The sequence below is a fragment of the Molothrus ater genome, chromosome Z (assembly GCF_012460135.2).
Source record: "Molothrus ater isolate BHLD 08-10-18 breed brown headed cowbird chromosome Z, BPBGC_Mater_1.1, whole genome shotgun sequence".
NCBI lineage: Eukaryota > Metazoa > Chordata > Aves > Passeriformes > Icteridae > Molothrus > Molothrus ater.
The window spans coordinates 69,884,911-69,905,597 of record NC_050511.2 but is presented as its reverse complement, the minus strand read 5'-3'; the positions used below and the strand labels follow the sequence as shown (position 1 = coordinate 69,905,597).

The following is a 20,687-nucleotide window of genomic DNA, read 5'->3' as shown; positions in this document are numbered from 1 at the left end:
CAGTTGCAAAGCCACCTAAATTATCATACTCCTCAACAGATCTTCTTTTTACTACACTTTTGTCCCAGTCCCTCTTAAAATACAAAGTAGTAACTGCTACTTGTTTAATGGACAAATAGTGTTTTCTAATGAAACCAGGTTTCTCATTGTGGTCAGCAAGATCTGGATTTAGACCTGAATTCATGATAATAAACAACCTACAACTGCTGAATCAGCTAGATAGGAGATTCTTAGGTTCATTCTTTTTGACTACAGTAATGTACAAATTAAAATAAACATCCCCTTTCTCCCCCAGGAACTGCCACAAGCAGATTTCATAATGCTTTTTGTTAATGAACTACTAACCCTGTATCACACTTTTGCACCTCTAAAATAATAGCAGTCTTCACTGTAAACATCAGGTGTTCACGAAAGAAAGAAAAGTTCTGTTTCAATATGTATTCCTCAAAGGCATCTATTCGGAGCTTTTTTTGCCCCTAAATGTCACATTATTGTTTCAACCGGACACAAAAATTACATAGTTGTCTCAGATGCCCATCAAAAATGGTCCATAAAAGGCAGATCAAATACAGCTCGAGACAGAGGAAAAGCATTCTTTCCTTGGCTCCTGCCAGCACTACATCAGAAAGCAGAGTTAAACTTTAGTCTTAAGCACAGCAAAACTAAAAATTAAAGAGAAGTGGAACTTGGAAAGAGGTTGTGACTTTGTTCTGATGTGGGGTGAGTACCCAGAATCCAGCTAAGACCCAGCACAGAAAGTCAGCCTTTCCTTTTTTGTTGGCCAAAGAGTTCAGTCTGTGACCACACTCCACCTCACCTATTCAGACTGGTTAAATATTCTATATATTGGAATAATTACCAATATAGCCAGACGGGACATGCCTTGGCTTGTCTGGCCCTTGCTTCTTGACCAAAAGACAGCAACTGTGGTATTTTACCCCAGAGACACCTTTGGCCAGCTGGGTGTGTGGTGTTTCACCCTAGAGACACCTTTGGCCAGCTGGATGCTGCAGCTGGGCACTGGGGGACAAGCCCAGGCTTGCAGGAGCTCAGGTTTACCTCGGTGGAGAAGCTTTAAGGCGATGGTGCAGGAAAGGAGTCGGTTCTGATGGAGGCTTTGGATCCAGAGCTTTATTCTGGCCCTCAGGCCTCTGAATGCAGCACCAGCTCCAACAGAACTCCCTGAGCCCGTGGTTGCTGCTCCTTTAACCCCGGGGAGAGGGGAGGGAAGGGGCAGGGAGGCACCAGCCAGGTCCAGGAGGGGAGGGACAAAGGGACAAAGGACACCTGGATGGCCCAATGCCCCCAGGGGTGGAGGGCATCTTTTGAATTGTGCCAATCACTCAACGCTGCCGTTCTGGAATGCCAGGATTGACAGACAGCAGGGGTGAGGGAGGGAAAGGAGAGGTGGCTGACACACCTGGGGAAGAAATCTTCAGGGAGAAACCCGGGGTATCTGAGGCAAACCATGACATCACACCAGAACAATTCTACCTGGATGTGCACACCTCACCCCATACTCTTAAGACTGAACTCTTAATTTTTCTTGTGTACCCCTAAGACTGCTAATTTCCAAAGCCATAAAAAGAAATAGGCCACATTTCAAGATGTTTACACAACCCAAATGTCCTCTCTTCTGCTTACACTCTCCCAGCCATTACTAGAGGAACACAGCCCTTACAATCTTCATCAGAGAGGTTCAGCCAGGTCAAGAATCCCAGGGAAGGAGTTTGAAGGCTGGTACCTTTTCCTGGTCACTAGAAAGCAATAAGAGAAGATGAAATGGCCTCAAATTGCACCAGGGGGGAACCTTAGATTGGACATCAGGGAAATTGTCTGCACTGAAAGGGCTGTCAGGCACTGAAACAGGCTGTCCACAGCAGTGATGTCCCTGGAGGGATTTAAATGACATGTAGGCATTTGGAGACATTGCTAATCATAGACTTGGCAGAACTGGATTAGTGGTTGGACTTGATGATCTTGGAGACCTTTCCCAAATTAATGATTCTCTGACTGAAAAAAGGAAAAGAATACAAAGATTCAAAACCACCACCCCCAAAAATGAAGCAATGGAAAGCAAAACCTCCATGTTTTCCTTCCACGTTTTGTGGTATCTCTAAAATGTTCCCTTAAAATCATGTACAAAAAGCAAAATAAATTATGAGAAAGCTTTCTTACCCACCTACTCCATTTTCATGCCCAGGCTGGTAGAGGCAGACCCAGAAGGTACCAGTGGTCCTAGTAACATGGACTGCAGGCTGTCCCACAGCCACCCCGTGCCTAATCCCACCAAAGGAGCAATGACACACAGCTCTACCCAGAAGCATGGAACCACAGAGTCAACCACAGAAACACAGGGCAGCTGAGATTAGAAAGAAGTTCTGGAGTTCACCCAGCCCAGCTAACTTGGCTATGCAAAAAAGTAGGTGTCGAGTCCAAACTCAATACCTAAACTCTAGCCTGTGGAGTCAGGGGGTTTCCCCAGACCCCTCCAGCCTGGTTTCTAGAGATGTATCCTCTATCCACAGGATGAGAATGATCTGTTACCACTCTTCTGGAAGTGATCTGCATCCTATTGCCACTTGTTTTCTTGTTAAAAAAACCAAGTCCTTTTGGATTGCATTGAGCTAAGTGCTGAAATACATTAGTCTTTAATCCTGGCAAGAGCTCAGCCTGGGATTTTAGAGTAGTGACTTCTTTCCTCCTACTGAAGGCATCAGAATTCATGCAGTTCCACCATCTCATACGTAGATTCAGAAGGGACAAATAATACCTTCCATTCAACAAAACCTGGCAAAACAATGGCTCATAAATTGCAGTTACATCATGATGGCACAAACAAAGTAGCATGAAGACTCAATGAGCAGATGAGACTGAGCACTCCTAAGGAAAAACACACTGAGAGGCTAACTGAGCACTGCATTTCACCACAGAACAGTAGAAAGAAATGTCTTTTGGCCTGCATTTATCCCATTTTAGCAACTGTTTTCCCTAACTAAAGAAACAGAACATTATTCCAGGAATATGGATTGCTAAACATATCCCTGTTACCTGCACTAGCCACAGATCTGTGCCACATATGAATAACTAACTGCCTGGCACAATGTACTACACCTAAGATGTTGAATACATCTACAGCAATGAAAAGGTCAGGCTGATCTTCCCAGGGGTGGAGGAGTCTGCTCTGTGTTCAGTTCAGCTTCACATCTGGGATCACCTATGTCTAGTGGCAGAGTCCAGCAATGCAAGCCAGAGCAGGTAATGGAGATGACAGCCATTGGGAATGTCTCTCCTTCTCCATCTCTTCCAAATAATAAACTGATGCTGATCCTGCTCTTGTTCTGTTTTTCTCACCTTTTTGATGTGCATACAAAATAGGCAGCAAAGTCCATGGATTTGGCTCTCCAGAGCCATTGTCTACAAGGCTGACCACAAAAAGAAGCAAGGAACTTAACACTACAAGCTGTGGCTGCAAGTTTGAATGCAGAAGATAAGACATAACTTGTCCATACTTGGCAGAGTCTTGGTCTCCCTGCATGCGAGGAAGAGCAGGTGAGCCAAGGGTGATAGAGATGTCCCAGCATGGAAGACCAGGCTCCTCTACTCCATCATTTGCTAGACAAAAAGCCCATTTGCTGACAAAACTGTGCCCTGTGACACTTCTTTTAATGGAGTGATACAGCGTTCCCATCACACCCCAGGGCAGTAAATGATGCTTCTCTGCCCCTGGGTGAGGTGAGCCTGGTCAACAGCCACTCCTGGCTCTGTAAGAACATACTGACCCTGCTGCTGGACACAGCCAGGCTGCTGCGGGTTCATCAATCCACCCCCAGCGCAGCATTGGAGAGCCATATAAAGATATCAGTTTAACGTGGCTTTATCCTCTCAAAGTGACACCAACCATGCTGAAATCAGCAAGTCAAAGCAGGAAAAATGCATCTGGAGATAATTAGTAACAATCACTGCTGCTTGGAAACTGCTGACAACAGCAGCAGTGTGCTGGGTCTATGTCATTGGCTTGTAAATGGAGAGGCTGTGGCAGCATGAAGTGACTGAAGGGTTTTTTTAAACTTACTGTATAATGTGGCATAAAAACAATGCAAAGAAAGCAAATGGTTCTCTAATCAGAGGTTTCGCTGGTGATCCACAGCACAACAGAGGTGGTGGATGAAGTGGTACTGAGAGCTGTGACTACATTTCTCCTTAGCAGCAAGTACTAGCATGAGTGTCAACGTTTAAGCAATCCTTTAATTTTCAAGATCTCTCCCATATGTTTGGATCTGCCAGCTGGCTAAGAGAGAGAAATGTTACATTTTCCATGAACAACTGCACAGAGGATCTTCGCCATCTTAAGTCTCAAGAATGCTTTGCCATCCATACCACAACCTAGTAACAAGAGCAATGAAAAACTGTAATCATAGTTCTGTTCTCAGACATATTTCCAATAAATTATTTTATAATCTTACAGATTTAAGACTGACACCATGAAAGAGACTAAGTTCCCCAGACTACTTCAGAACTTCTCATAAAGATTAAGCTTGAACAGCAGATACAGCTATAGAAAGACACAAGTGTTCCTGGCTCGAACTCGTGGTTTTCATATTTTAAGTTATTTACCCACTTTTCAGCCTTACAATAGCCCCATTCTGTGTTGAAATATCATGCAGTTGTGTTCACAGCTCTGCTCCACACACACAACCAGAAGAGTTCCCGGTAGAAGAGATGTTTCCCACCAATGCTGCCCTGGATACCATAACTCATTTGGCAGTGTTTTAAGCAGCTCTTGGTCTCATTATACTGAAGCTGTTACAAAATTGTTTATAATCTGGAATGTCAACACAGAAGTGAGATCGACCTCAAGGCATAATAGCACCAAACACAGACTTAGGACATTTGCTGGACTTTTATCCAATTAACCCTCACTTTTACAGTGGAAAACACACTACCTAGCATACTAAAATATGTTGCCCCCGAGGCTTTCAAGTTCATTCTCGGAGTTTGTTCACATACATCACAGGACAGCCTGTATGAAACAAGGAAGAGTGGAAACACTCAAAAAAGCGCTAATAAATTAAAAGCAATGCAACGTCCTGAATGTCAAGAGAAGACCAGAGGTAAGGCTGGCCATTCCTCCTCCAGTAAGGAGCAGTTCACATTGAAAATGCCATCACAGATCTGTGAGGCTTAGGCTCTTCTGAATTGAGGAGAGCAAGGACCAGGAGGTTCTGGCAGGATTTCTCTGATGAATAAGGGCATTACCACTGGAGTGGGGCTGACACAAAGCTGACCTTTCTGCAGAGATTGTTACCTTATTGATAGCCTATCATCCCCCGCCCATCCCAGCCACAGAACACTAAACCAATAACTGGATTTTACCACAGCTTTGGTCAGGTCACAGACCACAAAAAAAGCTCTGAGAAGGCAAAATAGGTGGTGTTCTTGCAGACACTTGTTGGGCCTAGCACTTATAACCACTGTTGTGCACCATTTCCCAGCTCCTGATTTTCAGAGATACCTACCACAGATTAAGGTCCCATGGCAATATGCACCTTATGCTTACAAGGGAAATAGGGTCAAGAAATGTGTCTCCTTTTCCAAATTCCCTGTCCCACAAAGGAAACAGGCTGGGTAAAGAGTTGTGACTGAAAATATGACTTCTATTATGGGAGAAAATAGAGGAATCTGTCCAGAACTACAGTGGGAAATGTACCAGCAAGTGTACTGTAATGGACATGCCTTGCACATTATAAAGTATAGCTTGCTACTGAATCCTTCCTGCTCCTGACAGCCTGCACAGCCCTTTCAGCTCCTCAGGAAGCCTCAGAGTAGGCACCATGACTCAGGCATACAATACGGGCCCAGACTGTGATGAGGATTTCTGGGTGCTTCCAGTGCATGACCAGCACAAAACAATTCCTATGGCTATTAGAAAGAGAATATGAAAGTATAGCAGATAGACAATTTCCTCCACAAACCTATCAAAAGGCATAGGTTTTAGAAGACTCCTGATATGCTCATGTAAATCTACATTTTATGAATGCTGTTGATAGAAAACTCTACAGCACTTTCAAATTAAAGATATAAATACCCAATGTCTTGAAAAATGTGTTCTGTTGTAGCTGTCACTCTGGCATATTTAAGACTAATGGCAGGTTTTTTTCTAGAACCTGCTGTTCATAAAGCCCACTCCATGTTTTTGAGGAGAGCTAGCAAATTTAATATTTGGAACCTTTGCTCAAGTGTCGGTAACATCACAGGGAGAACCTCTGTGAAATCCATATTGAATTCTGCAGCATCACCTCTGTAATAGGTTTTACTCTAACAAATGTGATCAATCAGCTCTCAACACTCTAAGGAAGTAGCAATGTGAGACATATAAGAAGTGCTTAAACCAGGGTAAAGAAAGAACTACCAACCAAAACAGCTTTTGGCTGAACCTCATTTTGGCCAGGTGTAAATCCTGGATGAGCAGTCCCTTAGAAGATGACAGAGGCTATAGTTAGGTCTCTCCAAAGCCTTCCTTTGTCCAGCCTGAAAAGTTCCAGCTCTGTCAGCCTTTCCTCACAGCAGAGGTGTTCCAGCCCTCTGATCAAACAGGATGCCTCCTCTGGCCTGGCTCCAGCAGCTCCACATGCTCCCTGTGCTGGGCCTGAGGGCTGGAGGCAGCTCTGCAGGTGGGGTCTCACCTGAGCAGGGCGGAGGGGCAGAATGGCCCCTCCGTGCCCTGCTGCCCACACTGGGGGTCAGGCCAGCACAGGGGCATTTCTGGCTCCCAGCATACATGGCCAGGGCAGGGACAGCTCTCACCCACCAGCACCCCAAGCCCTCCTCCCAGGGCTGCTCTGAGTCTGTTTGTCCTCTGGCTGGATCAATCCTGGAAGTAGCCCCAACCCAGGTGCAGCATCAGCATCTGGCCTTTTTGAGATTCCCATGGGCCACTTCTAGGAATTTTCCAAGTCCCTCTTGGATGGCTCTGTCTTTCGGGGGTGTCATGGCACTCTCAGCCTGGTGTCACCTGCAAATCTGCTGAGGGTGCCCATGGTCCCTCTGTCTGTGTCACTGATGAATATGTTAGATAACATTGGTTCCAGCACAGACCCCTGATGGACATATAGATATATTTGTATCAATGCTATATCTCCTTACATCTTACAAGCCACACATCTCCAGAAGTTCCTCTTTCTGTCCATCATCCATCCATCCATCCATCCATCCATCCATCCATCCATCCATCCATCCATCCATCCATCCATGCCTAGACACATTTCTTATCTAGTCCAACACTCAAACCACTCATTCAGAACCAGACAGATATTGAAAGAAGTCTCTCCCATCCCACTTCAAGGTACACATGTATTTCTTTCACTGTCCAATCTCTTCTGAATTCTCCTAAACTTTGTCAAGAAAAGCTGAAGACTGATACTTTACTGGGTTAAAACAACTTTGTAACAACACTTGTTTTCAAAACTTCTCCTCTGTTGGATGAGATTTTAAGGCATTAAAGACATAGTAATAATTTATAAAAAACAGTATAATCTTCCACAGTAGCTACAAAATAAAGCATTACGTCCAATCTTTGTCAAAACAGAGAAAATCCAATGAAATTTGCACCAATTAGATATAGAAGTAACACACTGAGCTAACATTCCTATGAAACACAGAGCCTTAAATTTTAAAAGCCCTCCTTTTTTCTGACTTGCACAACTAATTTGGGATAGAATTCAATAATTAGCTTACCATTTGGCCAATTTCCTTGCAAGCAATGGGGTCAGTCCCAAATAAATAGGTGACCAAAGCAGTTATGAGACCCTAGCTGTTCCTTAACTCTTGCTCTACAGCTGCTGAATAAATGCAGATGATTTGGCATTCTTTGAGCAAACAGCCTTTGGTTTTCATTTAAATGCTCAACTTTAGTGCACGGGTACAATTCAGAAATGGTATAAAATGAGCTTCCAAAATTTAGGCTAGTTTGAACTGTCATAAAAACTCCATCCAGTCAAACATACCAGGTGCATTTATGAAAAAATAGCTCCAAAGCCCAAAAGCAGAGGCAAGCATTCTGCTTTTCAGTGATGCGGTGGTATTCAAGATGTACTTTTGGGGTGGAGGGGCACATCCTTTCCTGAACAAGAGGGATGGAGGCTCCATCTGTCAGCTACAAACATACACAAACGATTTACACAAGCCATTCAGCTCTCTTTCAACAAGAGCTCCTATGAAATCACATTCAAAAAGAGACTTTTTGAGCAAATTACTCCACATATGACACAATTCTTCCATAAAGGACCTCATCATGCAATATGAAGGTACAGACAATTCACACTACTTACCAGTGTTTGAAAATCATTTACCTGTGACAATAGGATAGGACTGAGGCCCAGGAACACTTGCTCCCAAATCTGCTGAAGTAGGGCTGGTTATATTGGCCTTCATGTCATCCAATCCACCAGCTAGTGAGGCCATGGCTGAGTATTCTGTTGCCTGGAAAAAGAAACAAAAGACATTTTAGTGGAAATAAATTCACTAATCAAGAGCTTTTTTTTGCCTGTGTCAACAGAAAGTAGATGCAATACAGAACTCAAAAATCCTTTGTTAAGCCAGTGTTAAAGGCACTGCTCATTTACACTGGGCTTTTCAACATTCAAACTGTTCAGTAAGTGGGTCTGTGCTTATCACCAGTGTTCTCAGAGAACACAAAAATAGGTTTTCTTTATAAAACCAAAGACAAACTCATTAATATGTAACAAGGCTTTCCTGAAAGAGGAAAATTTGTAGATTACCTGCCAAGTGCAAGCTACTTTCTTGTTAGGAAAATGTTCATGCCTCTTAACCTCCACACTCTCCATATTTCAGGGCTGGCACTTGAGGGGACATGCACTAATGAGAAGGTGGGAACAGGTTTTCCATTTCCCTTTTCTTAGGAATGTTGCATTTCTTGCATACAGGAAAACGGTATGTATATCAAAGAGTTTACTTAATGGATGCATTTGTAGGTAACTGTTTCTAAATCCAAGTTATTTAAAAATAAAGCACCTGACTGTAGTAAGAACACTGTGCCATTTCCAAATAATTTCCTAATCTCATTACCTGAAAGAGGCTATGGTAAAAAAGCACAGATCTCAGAAATCAGAGTGTTTGTATCCTATAAACCTGTTTAAGTCTCCATTGCTACAGCATTCTGCATTCTATAGCCAATGAGGCCAATGCATGTATCTAAAGGATGTATATGCATATGGAACAAAGCTTATCTTCATTTGCCCTTTTTCAATGATTTCTTACTGTCAGGATCATTCCCACTTGAATCTGTGAAGTTTTCTTTCAAAGTTCTCTGTTCCCTGCTATCCGCCCTTTAAGTTTTAATCCCTTATTTGTGAGACAGCAGTCATGCCCATATCAACTGGAGATTGACTTCAAATAAAAAACTACAGTGGGGACAGGTAAACTGAAGAGCAGCCACTGTAATGCCAGTCTCTAATGAACTCCTGAAGATTAAGTCAATGCAGAAGCCATGCAGAGATGAAGAAATGCAGATGAACCCAGGATCACATGGGGGTTTTTTGGAGTAACCAAAACAAAACTCAGAAAAACACAGAATCCCAGACTGTTTTGGACTGTTAGGTACCTTAAAGACCAACTTATTATACATGCCCTCTACCATGCAGGGACACTAGACCAGGCTGTTCAAGGTCCCATCCAACCAGGCCTTGTACAGCTCCAGGGATGTGACATCAAAATAAGTTAACTTTGTTTTAAGGAAACAAAAGCTGATCTGAGTGAATACATCTTCCTCCTTCCCACAAGTTTCTCTGACAACCCAGCACATAATCTCGTGCTTGCAATTAACTCAGTACCTTAGCCAGGAATACATGCTGGTATCTCCGTAGCTCAGGTCTCACTCAAACAGAAGGTCATTCACATGGATAATCCTGTATTAACAGTTCTGTGTAATAAACATGTTTTTTCTGCAGACACCATTTGCATGAGTTAGGAGTACAGCCTGTCACCTTGAAGGATCCCTCTTGCAGATGAGCAAGCTAAATACATTTTACCAGGGACTAGTTGCTGGCCACCCTTGTCCCGCACCCAGCCCATGCATCAGAGTCCTCTGACTGGTCTCCTAGGATCCTACATAACCTTTGCAATAAAGTTGTACTGTTCCTCAGTTCTTTCAGCTCATGCCTCCTCCAACACCCTCTGTGCCCTCACTTTTGCCTTGCCATCATTCAGCTAGGCCGTTTTGTCTACCATCACTGCTTCAAAGACTCCCACACCTCTGACTCATCCCCACTTCTGCTCCAGGGAGAGGACAGCCCTGGGAACCTCCCTCCTCTGCAGAGGACAATGATAATGGCCCCAGCCTTCCTTCTTCCTGGAAGTGTAATCAAAGCTCCTTCTTCTCATTCAGCGCACCACTATAATGGATTTCTCAGCCTTCCCACACTATTCCATGTTTTCCTGAGTCTCTAACCCCACCTCTCCCTTATGCAGGGTACATGCACATATGGAGGCACTGCTAGATTTTTTTCTTTCCCCAAAACCCTAATCTGGCAAAACATTAGAGAAACAATAGCCCTGCAGAGACATCCCAAGCAACAGGGGATGCACAAGCATGGATGGGCTGGCAGCACAGCAGAGGAAAAACCTGTCCTTGCGTGCTGATGTTTGGAATTTCTGGTATCTCTAGAAGAGCACACACAAATCCCTGGGGAGGGATGCCTGAATTCACCTATGTTGTTCTATGAAAGCCATAACCACACCATATGAAGACTAGAAAATCCCTTTGGATCCTCCCATGAGGAAGATCCACCCCTCCCAAGAGGCAGAGAGTGAATGTGTTTTCTCAATTACAAAGTGAGACTTGCACACATGTAGTTTGGGAAGAAGCATCTAGCTGGAATGGGACCCTTGCCGTGGGCGGGGTCACATGAGGGGGCTGAGGAAGGAGGTGCACATCCCAAACTACAAACCCAACTGGAACCAGCTTAAGCCCTCAACTGCAATTCTCAGACACAGGAATACATAACTCCACAGCTTGCTTCCCTTCAGGAGTCCAAGGAACTGACCCTGGGAGAAATGGGACCAGAGTTAAGACTTTTAACCTGGAAAGACCTGGAAGCACCATGCAAATGAGTCATGCTCTCTGAGGTTGGAGAAAGTGACCATTTCTAGTGTCAACCAAGCAGCAACCAGAGTGTAGCATAACCTGGCAGGAGTCACAACACAGGTGGCCTGTGCTCTTCCATGTCACTGCACCATAGTGAGTTGGTGCAATATACAGTGGCACAGTCCCAAACCATGGAACATCTGCAGGAGGGACTGGAAGCATTACAGTTGCTCAGCACAATGTGGATGAAGAGCCCATAGACAAGCAGCACTGTGGTAGGAATGAGCTGAAGATGTGCAAAATGGAGATTTGGGGTCCTTCCCTGCTTTTGGTCCAAATAGCTTCCTGCAGATGGGAGCTGCATGTCTTTTGCCATGGCACAGCAACTTTTCCCAGAGGTAAGAATAGAGGGATTTTAAGGGATTTTCTGGTTTTAAGGGATTTCCCAACTACTTTGCTGTGCCTAGATCCTTTCTTGGAATGATCATCAGCTGAACACTAACAGCCACAAGGAGCAAGCACTGACCACTGCTTCCAGCACTGAGGCAGAAGTGCAGGCTGAGGGGCAGCCCTTCTGATTGCTGACTCCCCTCTCATCATGCATTCCCAGTGGAAGAGCAACCCCATCACTCACATCCACGTCTGCAGTTATAGTTTGCACCACAAAGCAGGAGGGTCAGGGCCAGCACTGGGCTGGCAGAGTGGCAGTGACCAGCACTTGCCTGTGGGCAGAAAAGGAAACATAGTGCTGCCAACAGCAAGGCACTGCAGAGAGGTGATGGTCAGCAGAGGCATCTTCTGGCCCCCAAGGAGTGGGGCATCAGGACTGCAGAGCAGAGGAGCCTTCACCCTAAAACCACACTATGGGTACTGTCTACAGGAATCTCTAGAACCCCCTGAAAAAGCAAAAACCTCTCTAACACTGTGGAGTCACGGTGTTTGGTGTTGAACCACTCATGAGGGGTACAGTGGTGACCCCTCTTCCCATTCCCCCCAGGCAGATCTCTTCCTTTCAGGCATCCCATCTGGAGAGTAAAGGAAACCCCAGGGAAAGGCAGCACTCATGGAGCAGCCCCTCACCCCGTGGCCTCACTGAGACCCCTCTGCTGAACCCTTCTGCTGACCCTTCCCAAGAGCTTCTCCAGCTAATTGGAGTGGGAGCAGCAGAAGGGATCTCTGATTTGGCTCCTGCACTAGTGTGCTCTCACTGCTGCTGGTGAGAAACAGCCCAGAATGATCATCATGGCCAGGGATCCCTCCTTGTGCAGCCAGGAAGCCTGACCTTCTGCTTGGTAGGTGAAAAAGCAAGAGACGGGTGTTCATTACCCTAGAAATTACCTGAAAAATGACTGCCTGCGGTTGTACCACGCACTGTCTCATCAGCATGGAGCACCACTGCCATAGCATGGAGGAGAGAAAACACAGACATGTGAAACGAGGTATATATAAAAGAGAGACTGAGAAGGACAAACTGAAAGGAGGGGCAAGACCAGATCTTGTGTGTTCCCCTGCCTTATCCTACTCTGCTCTGGCTCGGCTCTGGCGGACGGAGCTGGGGGGAGTGGCTGCAGTGGGGAGGAGAGGAGTAATCTCTGTGTGCCTGCTAGCAGCAGCACAAGCTCTCTTGCAGCAGCAGGGTCTGCACAGTCCCTCCACATTACACGTCTCTGCAAAGTGCAAACAGGAAGGTTTCTGCTCTAAGTAAAGTTTTGAATCTACCTCCGTTACAAAAGCTTTATTTCTCGCTATTAATCCCTTGGAGTGATGATTGTGATAGGCAAATGGTAAGAAAAAGGGTGCAGGAGAGTTTCCTAACTGTTTTCAAACCTGCTGCACTACAGTAAAGCAGAGAGGCAGATCACAACCAGCTTCACCCTGTACTATTTCTGGTGAAGATGAATGAATGTAACACACCGAAAAGTCAACCTACCCTCTGTGTACAGAAATTGTTTCTTTGATATTTATCTGGGATTTTATCCTAAAGTGTCAGGAAAAGATGGACACACAGCAGGGAACAAGGCCACTCCCTGAAACAGCCTGGTTTTTAGGTACCAATGTGAGAATCTCAGGGAGCTACAAGCCTGGAATGAGCCCTGCAGCAGTGCTGCAACCCATAAGGTGTGAGACAAATGTATCCCTTTTTCGCCTCGTCCCTTTTGTGGGGCACAGACCTCACAATGCTGCTGAAGAGACTGCACCAAGCAAAGACAGAGAAGAGCTGTCTGCTGCACAGGGCAAATGGCGATTAAAATGAGCCAGCTGGGGTCCACTGGGACTTGCACATGTTGCTTTTTTGCATCTGCTATATATTCCAAATCAGAACATCAGGCAGGCATGAAATAATACCTTCTGTGTTCTCCTGCCGCTGGCACAGCTGCCCCCAGGCCCACGGTGCTGCTCAGGATGCAGCAGCAGCAGCAGCAGCAGCAGCAGCAGCAGCAGCAGCAGCAGCAGCAGCAGCAGCTCAACAGGAGCTGAGACCATCAGTGCAAGGTGCCAGCTTGGGGTTTCAGGGCTTAGTCTGCCTCCTCACTGACCATGTGCTCTGCCTTCCTTCCTGACAGAGGTGGTGCGTCAAGAGCCTTCATTGCCAAAGAAAACACTGAGGTCCCTGAAAGGCACAATGTTGTCCCCCAAATCACATCCACCACACCCCCTGGTATCCCTGATGGCAGCAGCAAGCCAGACCTCACAACAAATATCTCCAAGTTATCACATCTTAATATTTTTAAATTAATTAATAAATAGAGGCAAAAGTGGCACATGCCAGGCAGGCTGTCCACAGAAACCCACACAGCAGTCTGACAAAGGGAAAAAATTTGTAATGTTAGATATGGTTCGAAGAGTTTAATCCAAAGCAGCTGTAATTAATCTCCCCAGGCTTTCAGAAACCCAGCAGCGCTTGCAGCTGCAGGCACCACTGCTGCTCTGCCTGGAATTTCATGGGAATGGAAAACCCAGCCTAATGCCCTCCTACTCAGCCACCCAAGATATGGGTGGGAAAGGCTCCTGGAAACCTATACATCAAAGTCTCACCACTGCTGCGTTCCAACCACCACCCCATTTAATAATTTACATGATATTCCCTGCACTGAGCACTGCTGACACCAAACCCAATCCTACTTTGGAACAAATGTTATTTACACGTCTAACTGGGACCAAACCCTAGCTTCTCTTTGTTTTCAGCCACATTGAGCTCAGTGCTGCCTCACAGAATGTGGAAGTTTGGTTTCAACCCTTTTTCTTAAGTTTAAAGTGGGTATTTCTGAATCTCCCTTTCACAAAACATATATGTTTATAAAAAGTTAACAGCTGTGCTTCATTTTAGCCCAAATCCAATTAGGATTGTACACATCCCCAGACATTCCTTTGAAGGCAGTGAGAATTAGCTTGTGCACCCTGCCATGAACACATTTACCCTCATACTTCAAAATAACTGACCTGTTTTTGACCCAATCTTCACATTATCTGCATAAGGGAAATGATATACTACATTTTACATTTCCACAGTACAATTCATAAGTGGGTGCAGATATTCTCAGATTTTCCAAAGGGACACTCAAATCCAATCTAAATGCCAAGAATTTACCTGTTGTTTTTCTTTTATACATATAAATAGCTGCATTTCCATTCACTCTTTGTTTCTCATTTTCATTTTGTTCTAATATCTGCATGTAAATGTCTGAAAATAGCATCTGTAATTGAAGATTATGAAGTATAGCCAGCTCCTGACAGGCTGCTAAGGAAGATGGATTATCCTCATTTTTCTGTAAATTTTGTCAATTTTGGAATTCATAAGCTATCAACACTGATCAAAATGTGACTGCACAGCTGTGTCAAAGCGGACAGCGCAGCACCGGCGCAGCTCCGAGGACAGCTCTCCCCAGCCACTCAGCCAGGGGCACACTCTGCAGGAATCCTTCCCGGCTTCCTGCGGTATCTACATCCCAATCACACTGCCCCCTCCACCCCTGAAAAAAAAAAAAAAATCAAATAAATAAGTAAATTGAAAGTACGCAAATTCTCTGGTGCGCCAATTCAGATCACAAAGCACAATTTATTGCATGTTCTCTCTTTTTATTTATCCCTAAGTAGTAAACACGATTTCCATTCAGGGGGTTCGTTATGTTCCACTCCTACCAGACAATCACAGCACACTTGAGGCAATTGTTTAGCCTCTTCCTCTCAATTTTCCCATTACTGGGAGTAAGTACTGTTGGGACTCTTTAATAGCCCGACTGCAGCCCATATCAATAACAGATGAGGTTTAATCGTCCAACACAAAAATTATTTAGGCTCAGTAAGGACATTCAATGTCATTTGCATAATGGCATTTCTATCCTGAGCACCTAACCCATCGTGCATAAACAAGACCCTGGGACCATAAATAATAATAAATCATGACGTCCAAGCTCCTCTTGCTATAATAGGAGCCTCTCTATGTAGAAATTATTTCAGCAGGAAACGGGCACTATAATTTTAAAGACATGTGGCACTGCACAGGCCAGTAAATCACACCCGTGCGCACAGTCACGCACACACACGTGCCAGTGAGGCTGCCCATAGTGAACAGCAAAACCCCGTGGAGCAGCAGCACAGAACACTGCCCATGCTGGCTGCTGGAGATGTTTTTAATATTGTTTCTTAGTCAGAGGAAGCAGGCTGAACAAAAGCAACGCCTGAGTAGTGTGTGCAGTGCCTGGGCATGTGCTCGATGGACCTGTCAGTCTGCCAAATCCCTGCTGGGCAATCCCTCATGCCTGCTGTCCTTGGATCTCTGGGAAAGTCGGATGGGAAGAGAGCACTGACCTGCAGATGCCTAGAAGGGTGTTTTCCAGGCAAGCCCTCCATGGGCCATTGCAGTCCCCAGTGCCCAGCAGGGGCAGAAATGGCCAGTGGACTCTCTCGGAATCATTGAGGATGAAATGTCCTGCAAGACTATTGAGTCCAGCTGTTAATTTAACACTGCCAAGGCTATCACTAAACTGCATCTTCAAGAGCCATAAACTTCCTTTGGTTCCAAAATGAAGCCTCCACTGAAAACCATGTAAGGCCAGCCCAAGAGTGGTACATGTACACAATGAGCTGAGGTGACTTTCCAGATTTCAGTCTCACCTCACCACTAACAAGCGCCTGGATGAACAGAAACAGCAACACCACCACAGTGCCAAAGCCAACCTCTGCTTCCACCAGGATTTACTAGTTTCAACCTCACATACTTATCCTCAACAACTCTAGCACCTCTCACATAACACAAAAAATTGCTGTGTCTCCTGCAGGACACAAAACCATAGGATGACTTGTCCAAGCCTCCACCCACCCTCATCAGCACTGCCCAATCCTGCACAGGCTCTTCATTTCTGTCTCCATGCCAGAGCCTCCCAGATCAGTTTCTGCTGAGAAAAGCAGAAACTCCAGAACAGATTTTGTAGAAGCCTGCTCCCAGTTTCAGTGTTGCAACACCAGTGCCTGCAACTGCCCCAACCCCCTCCAATTTCTTCTCTCCAGTCCTCCTCTCTCCAGCCTTCCTCCTCCTCCCACAGCTACCCTCTCCTGCTTTCCCCATAGACTTACACGGGGCATTTCTCTTCTTCTCCCATTTTCTTCCCTCTCCCCAGCACCTGCCCTTTCCCTGCACCTATTCTCACCCCAGCACAAACTGAATTTTCTCAGCAGCCTCCACCATCCTATGTGCAATGCTGAAAAGGAGGCACCCAATCAAAGTAAAGCATGAGACACACAACTGAAATAAGCATAGAACAACCCACCCTGGTGGAAAAGCAGTTTACTTTTTGTAAACTCAGCACAAAATTTAGGCTTTTATGCCGCTAATTGCTACAAGATATTGTCAAAAAATGCTGTTTCTCAGGACAGGAACTGGACACTTTCCCTCTCAACACTAACATTTTCAGCCAGAGGAGGATGGAAAAGGTACAATCCTCGATCATGGTGGTCCCTCTACTTCCACTGAAGCACTAAGCACGACTGTGCAGAAAAGAAAGCACAACCCTCAGCACAGTGAATTATTTCCTTATGGAGAAATATGAATCAGAAACGTGAATGCACTCTGAGAATGCATGAGGCTGGCACCAATATTGCCAGATCTTCAATCCATCCCACCGATAGCCCTTGACACTTGAGAAGTCTTGTGCAAATTTTCAAGAACACTTGGTATTTGTGTAATGCTTTTACATGAACTACCCAAATGTGTTTCACAAATGCCATCTGAGAATCCTGTCACAGCATTTTTTGTATCATATTAAGCATTGTGCACAATAAACTGGTCTCAAAGTGGAGATGACCGAAGTGGCAGGTTACCAGGGTCCAAGCCTCACAGGCAGCCAAGGCCCCTGCAGTCACTGTACCTACAAAGGCACCAAACCTTTACGCAGGGGAAAGCCAACAGAGAAAGCCACAGAGTTTGCTGTTTTGTGGCATATTGCAAAGTCCAAGCTCAACAAATCCACGTAAACTCATGAACTCCCATATTTCAAAGCCGAACACCAAGCCAACACACATTCTTCATTCTCCAAAAGACTTTTGCTTTTCCTGTTGGTGCCCCTTGGAGTCTCATCATCCTGTGAGGGTCAGGAGCCTTCTGCCTTCCATTTTTGGGGGGTAAACTTTCCCTACAATGCTGAATTCCCCATCAAATCCCCATCAAATTCATCAATATAGAACTAATCTTATTTTCTAAAAAAGGCAAAAACAAACAAAAAAAAAAGCACATTAAACAAAACCCCCATAGTTTTCCAAAGCTTTTCTTTCATTTCTTCACCTTCACCTGAACTAAAATAGTAAAGGACCACAGTATTGCAGGCCAGTTTTCAATACAGTGTTTTTATGGAAAAGACAGAAATCTTAAAAGTCTTTTCCAATCTGTATGATTGTATGGTTCTGTGCCTGGGGAGGTAGGAAATATAGGAAAATGTAGGATATTTGGAAAAAAAGATATTACAGAAATGTCTCTAAGTCATTGGAACAGGCTGCCCAGGGAAGCGGTGGAGTCACTATCCCTGCAAGTGCTCAAAAACATGTGGGTATGGGTGAAGACAGGGTTCAGTGATGAATATGGCAGTGCCACTGGGCTGACAGATGGATTTGATCCTAAAGGTCTTTTCCAGCCTTAACAAGTCTGTGATTCTAAAAGTGCAAATGTTATTTTCAGAAGCATTATGCGTCACTTTCTGATTACATGTCCTTGGAGGCATGGGATTAGAAAGGCAGCAGGAACTGAACAAACTGCACTGACAGCAGGCAAAGTGACTGGCTTGGATATCTTCACCAGAGTGTTTTGCCCTGAAAACAAAAAGTGCCATGATGGCTGCTGGGAATGTGGAGTGGGGGAGATGCTCCTTGCCCTTCATGTATGCTGCAGGCATGCCTCATGCAAATGGAGGCCCTGGGCCAGGGAGCGTCAGGGGAGTGATGCAGTGCTTGCTTTGGTGCAGCTTGCTTTGGGCAGGGCAATGGGCTCCTCACCTTCAGAAATATACCTATGAACACCAGAAATTGTTTGCATATCGGTATGAAAAGTTAAGCAAAACGGAGACAAGCTGACAAGTCAGGGTACCTATGAGGTGCTGGTTCCAAGAGAGCAATAGGCTCTCTGATGACACACAGAGCCAATTGCTGCTGGATGCCCCACTGTCATGACAGGCTGCAGTGATGGACCCTCTATACAGAAAAATCATCAAAGACAACACGTTTTAGTGAAACATTTCAGTTTCTATCAAAACATTTTCTATTGCAAAGACAGGTCCAGCCAGGCACATTGGTGTTGTAATAGTCACGATTCTTCTGCTAAAACTGCAGAAGACACCTGGGCACCACACATGCCGTGGAGCATCACCACAAGCAAACAGCATCAGGCAACCAGAAGGGAACCCACCACCAGTATTACCTGAGCACCTCTTCCACCCCAAAAACTACTCCAGTTCTTATGCCAGACAGGTACTTGGGGTTATATTTTCAAATATATATTTTTCAAATTTTTTTTAAATATATATTTTGTATTTTTTTTAATATATATATTTTCAAAATTTCCTCTCCAGTCACAAGAACCAGAAAAGAACCACTTGAACAAAAACACAGACACAGGAGCGGTGCAGTCAGCAAAATCTCCCACTGTTACCAAACCTCACAGTTTGACAATGCCTGAAAGTCATTCATCAGGTACATAATCTGATGACAATCTCTCGTGTAACATAATTTAATTCATTACTTAATCCTGTGTTGCAATTATTTGGAGAGGCCCTAATAACCAGTGAAATACTCCAAGCCTAATAGAGCATCTGACAAGTGCAGTTCTTATGCCTGGCTCCACTCCATAGCTCCTATTCCAGGAATGCACTCGTCACCTCCAGGACCTTGCTCTCCCTCAGCCCTTTGTGAGTGACTTGTCTGGACTGACACAGACCTGAGGTCAGCCCTGAGCCTGAAGGGGATTTTGCAGGAGAAACCCTTGCCTCTCCAATGTTACCCTTATTTCATTCCATTTTCAGGGTGAGAGAATCAGAGCTGAAATCATGCCCCTACATGTTAATCTACTCTCTTAGTGCAGGAGCTCTCTCCTTTCAGGTTTTGGGTTTGGGATTTGTTTGGTTTTTTGGTTGGTTCATTTTTGTTTGTTTGTTTGGAAAAATCTGCTGCTGCAAAAAAAAAAAAAAAAATCTAAGCAGCCACTATTCATATGAGCAGAGAGGAATTTTGAGTCAGTCCCTTTTGTCTGGAACTGGCTTAGCTCCACAGTTGCTTTTTGTCATCATTCAGACAGTGGTGTAGGTTGCTTTGTTCAACCCCATACTAAAAAAAAGGCAACCCAAAACGATGGCATTCTTCTGAAAACCCAGCCTCTGCACTGAGCAAGTTTCTCAGACTCCTTGGCTCAGCATGCCAAACAATTCTCTGTCTCATCCTCTACCCTGGGTGAACCAGTGCTGCTCTTCCTCTAACCACAGTTCTCATTGTAGCCACACCAAAGTTTTCCTTAAACACATAATAACAACTGGAATGAATACAGTGGATGAGCAGCAAGGGAGTGCTACCACCCGGGCTCACATCCTGGAGATCCCTCAAAACAGGGCCAGCTATGGAGGCAGGCCATGCAGCCGAGGGGTTCATCTAGGTGGGTCTTGAAAATCACCACAGACAGAGCCTGCACAATTTTGGACCCTGCAGAGCCTCTGCTGTGTCAGTTCATGCCCTGTCTGTGGTGCTCCCACTGTGTACTCCCATGAAGAGTTTGGCTCCATCTGAGTTGTTTTAGCATATCAAGGTCTTCAAGGGAGCATACTCCCATCTTTGTCCATTGTAAGGTGATGCACAAATCTAGAAAAAGCTCACAGAATGACTGTATAACAGCAGTGATTTCCAAACTAAGACTGGAAAATGTACTTGAAACTTGTCAGAGCCTGTGGGATCCAGCCATTTACTGAGGTCTACGTAGAGAAGTCTTGTTCAATTCTTCAAATGCTGGTGCAAGCCTTTCACCTTAAATATAATCTGAATGGGCCAGGCACTGGATAAATCAACAGGCAAGTGTTTTCACTCCCAGAGTTGTCCTTCCTTCTCTTATGGGGCT

The 20,687-nt window shown here is 44.9% G+C and overlaps 1 protein-coding gene across 5 annotated transcripts in view; it reads right to left on the bottom strand.

The window, feature by feature from the left end:
- The window catches only part of PAX5 (paired box 5), a 135,300-nt gene that overhangs the window by 50,974 nt on the left and 63,639 nt on the right, over nt 1–20,687 (bottom strand). For all 5 annotated transcript variants that reach the window (XM_036403263.2, XM_036403265.1, XM_036403266.1 and 2 more), the window contains one exon: nt 8,352–8,481. In XM_036403263.2, the coding sequence (XP_036259156.1) occupies nt 8,352–8,481 (130 nt within the window). The remainder of the gene's footprint in view (nt 1–8,351; nt 8,482–20,687) is intronic.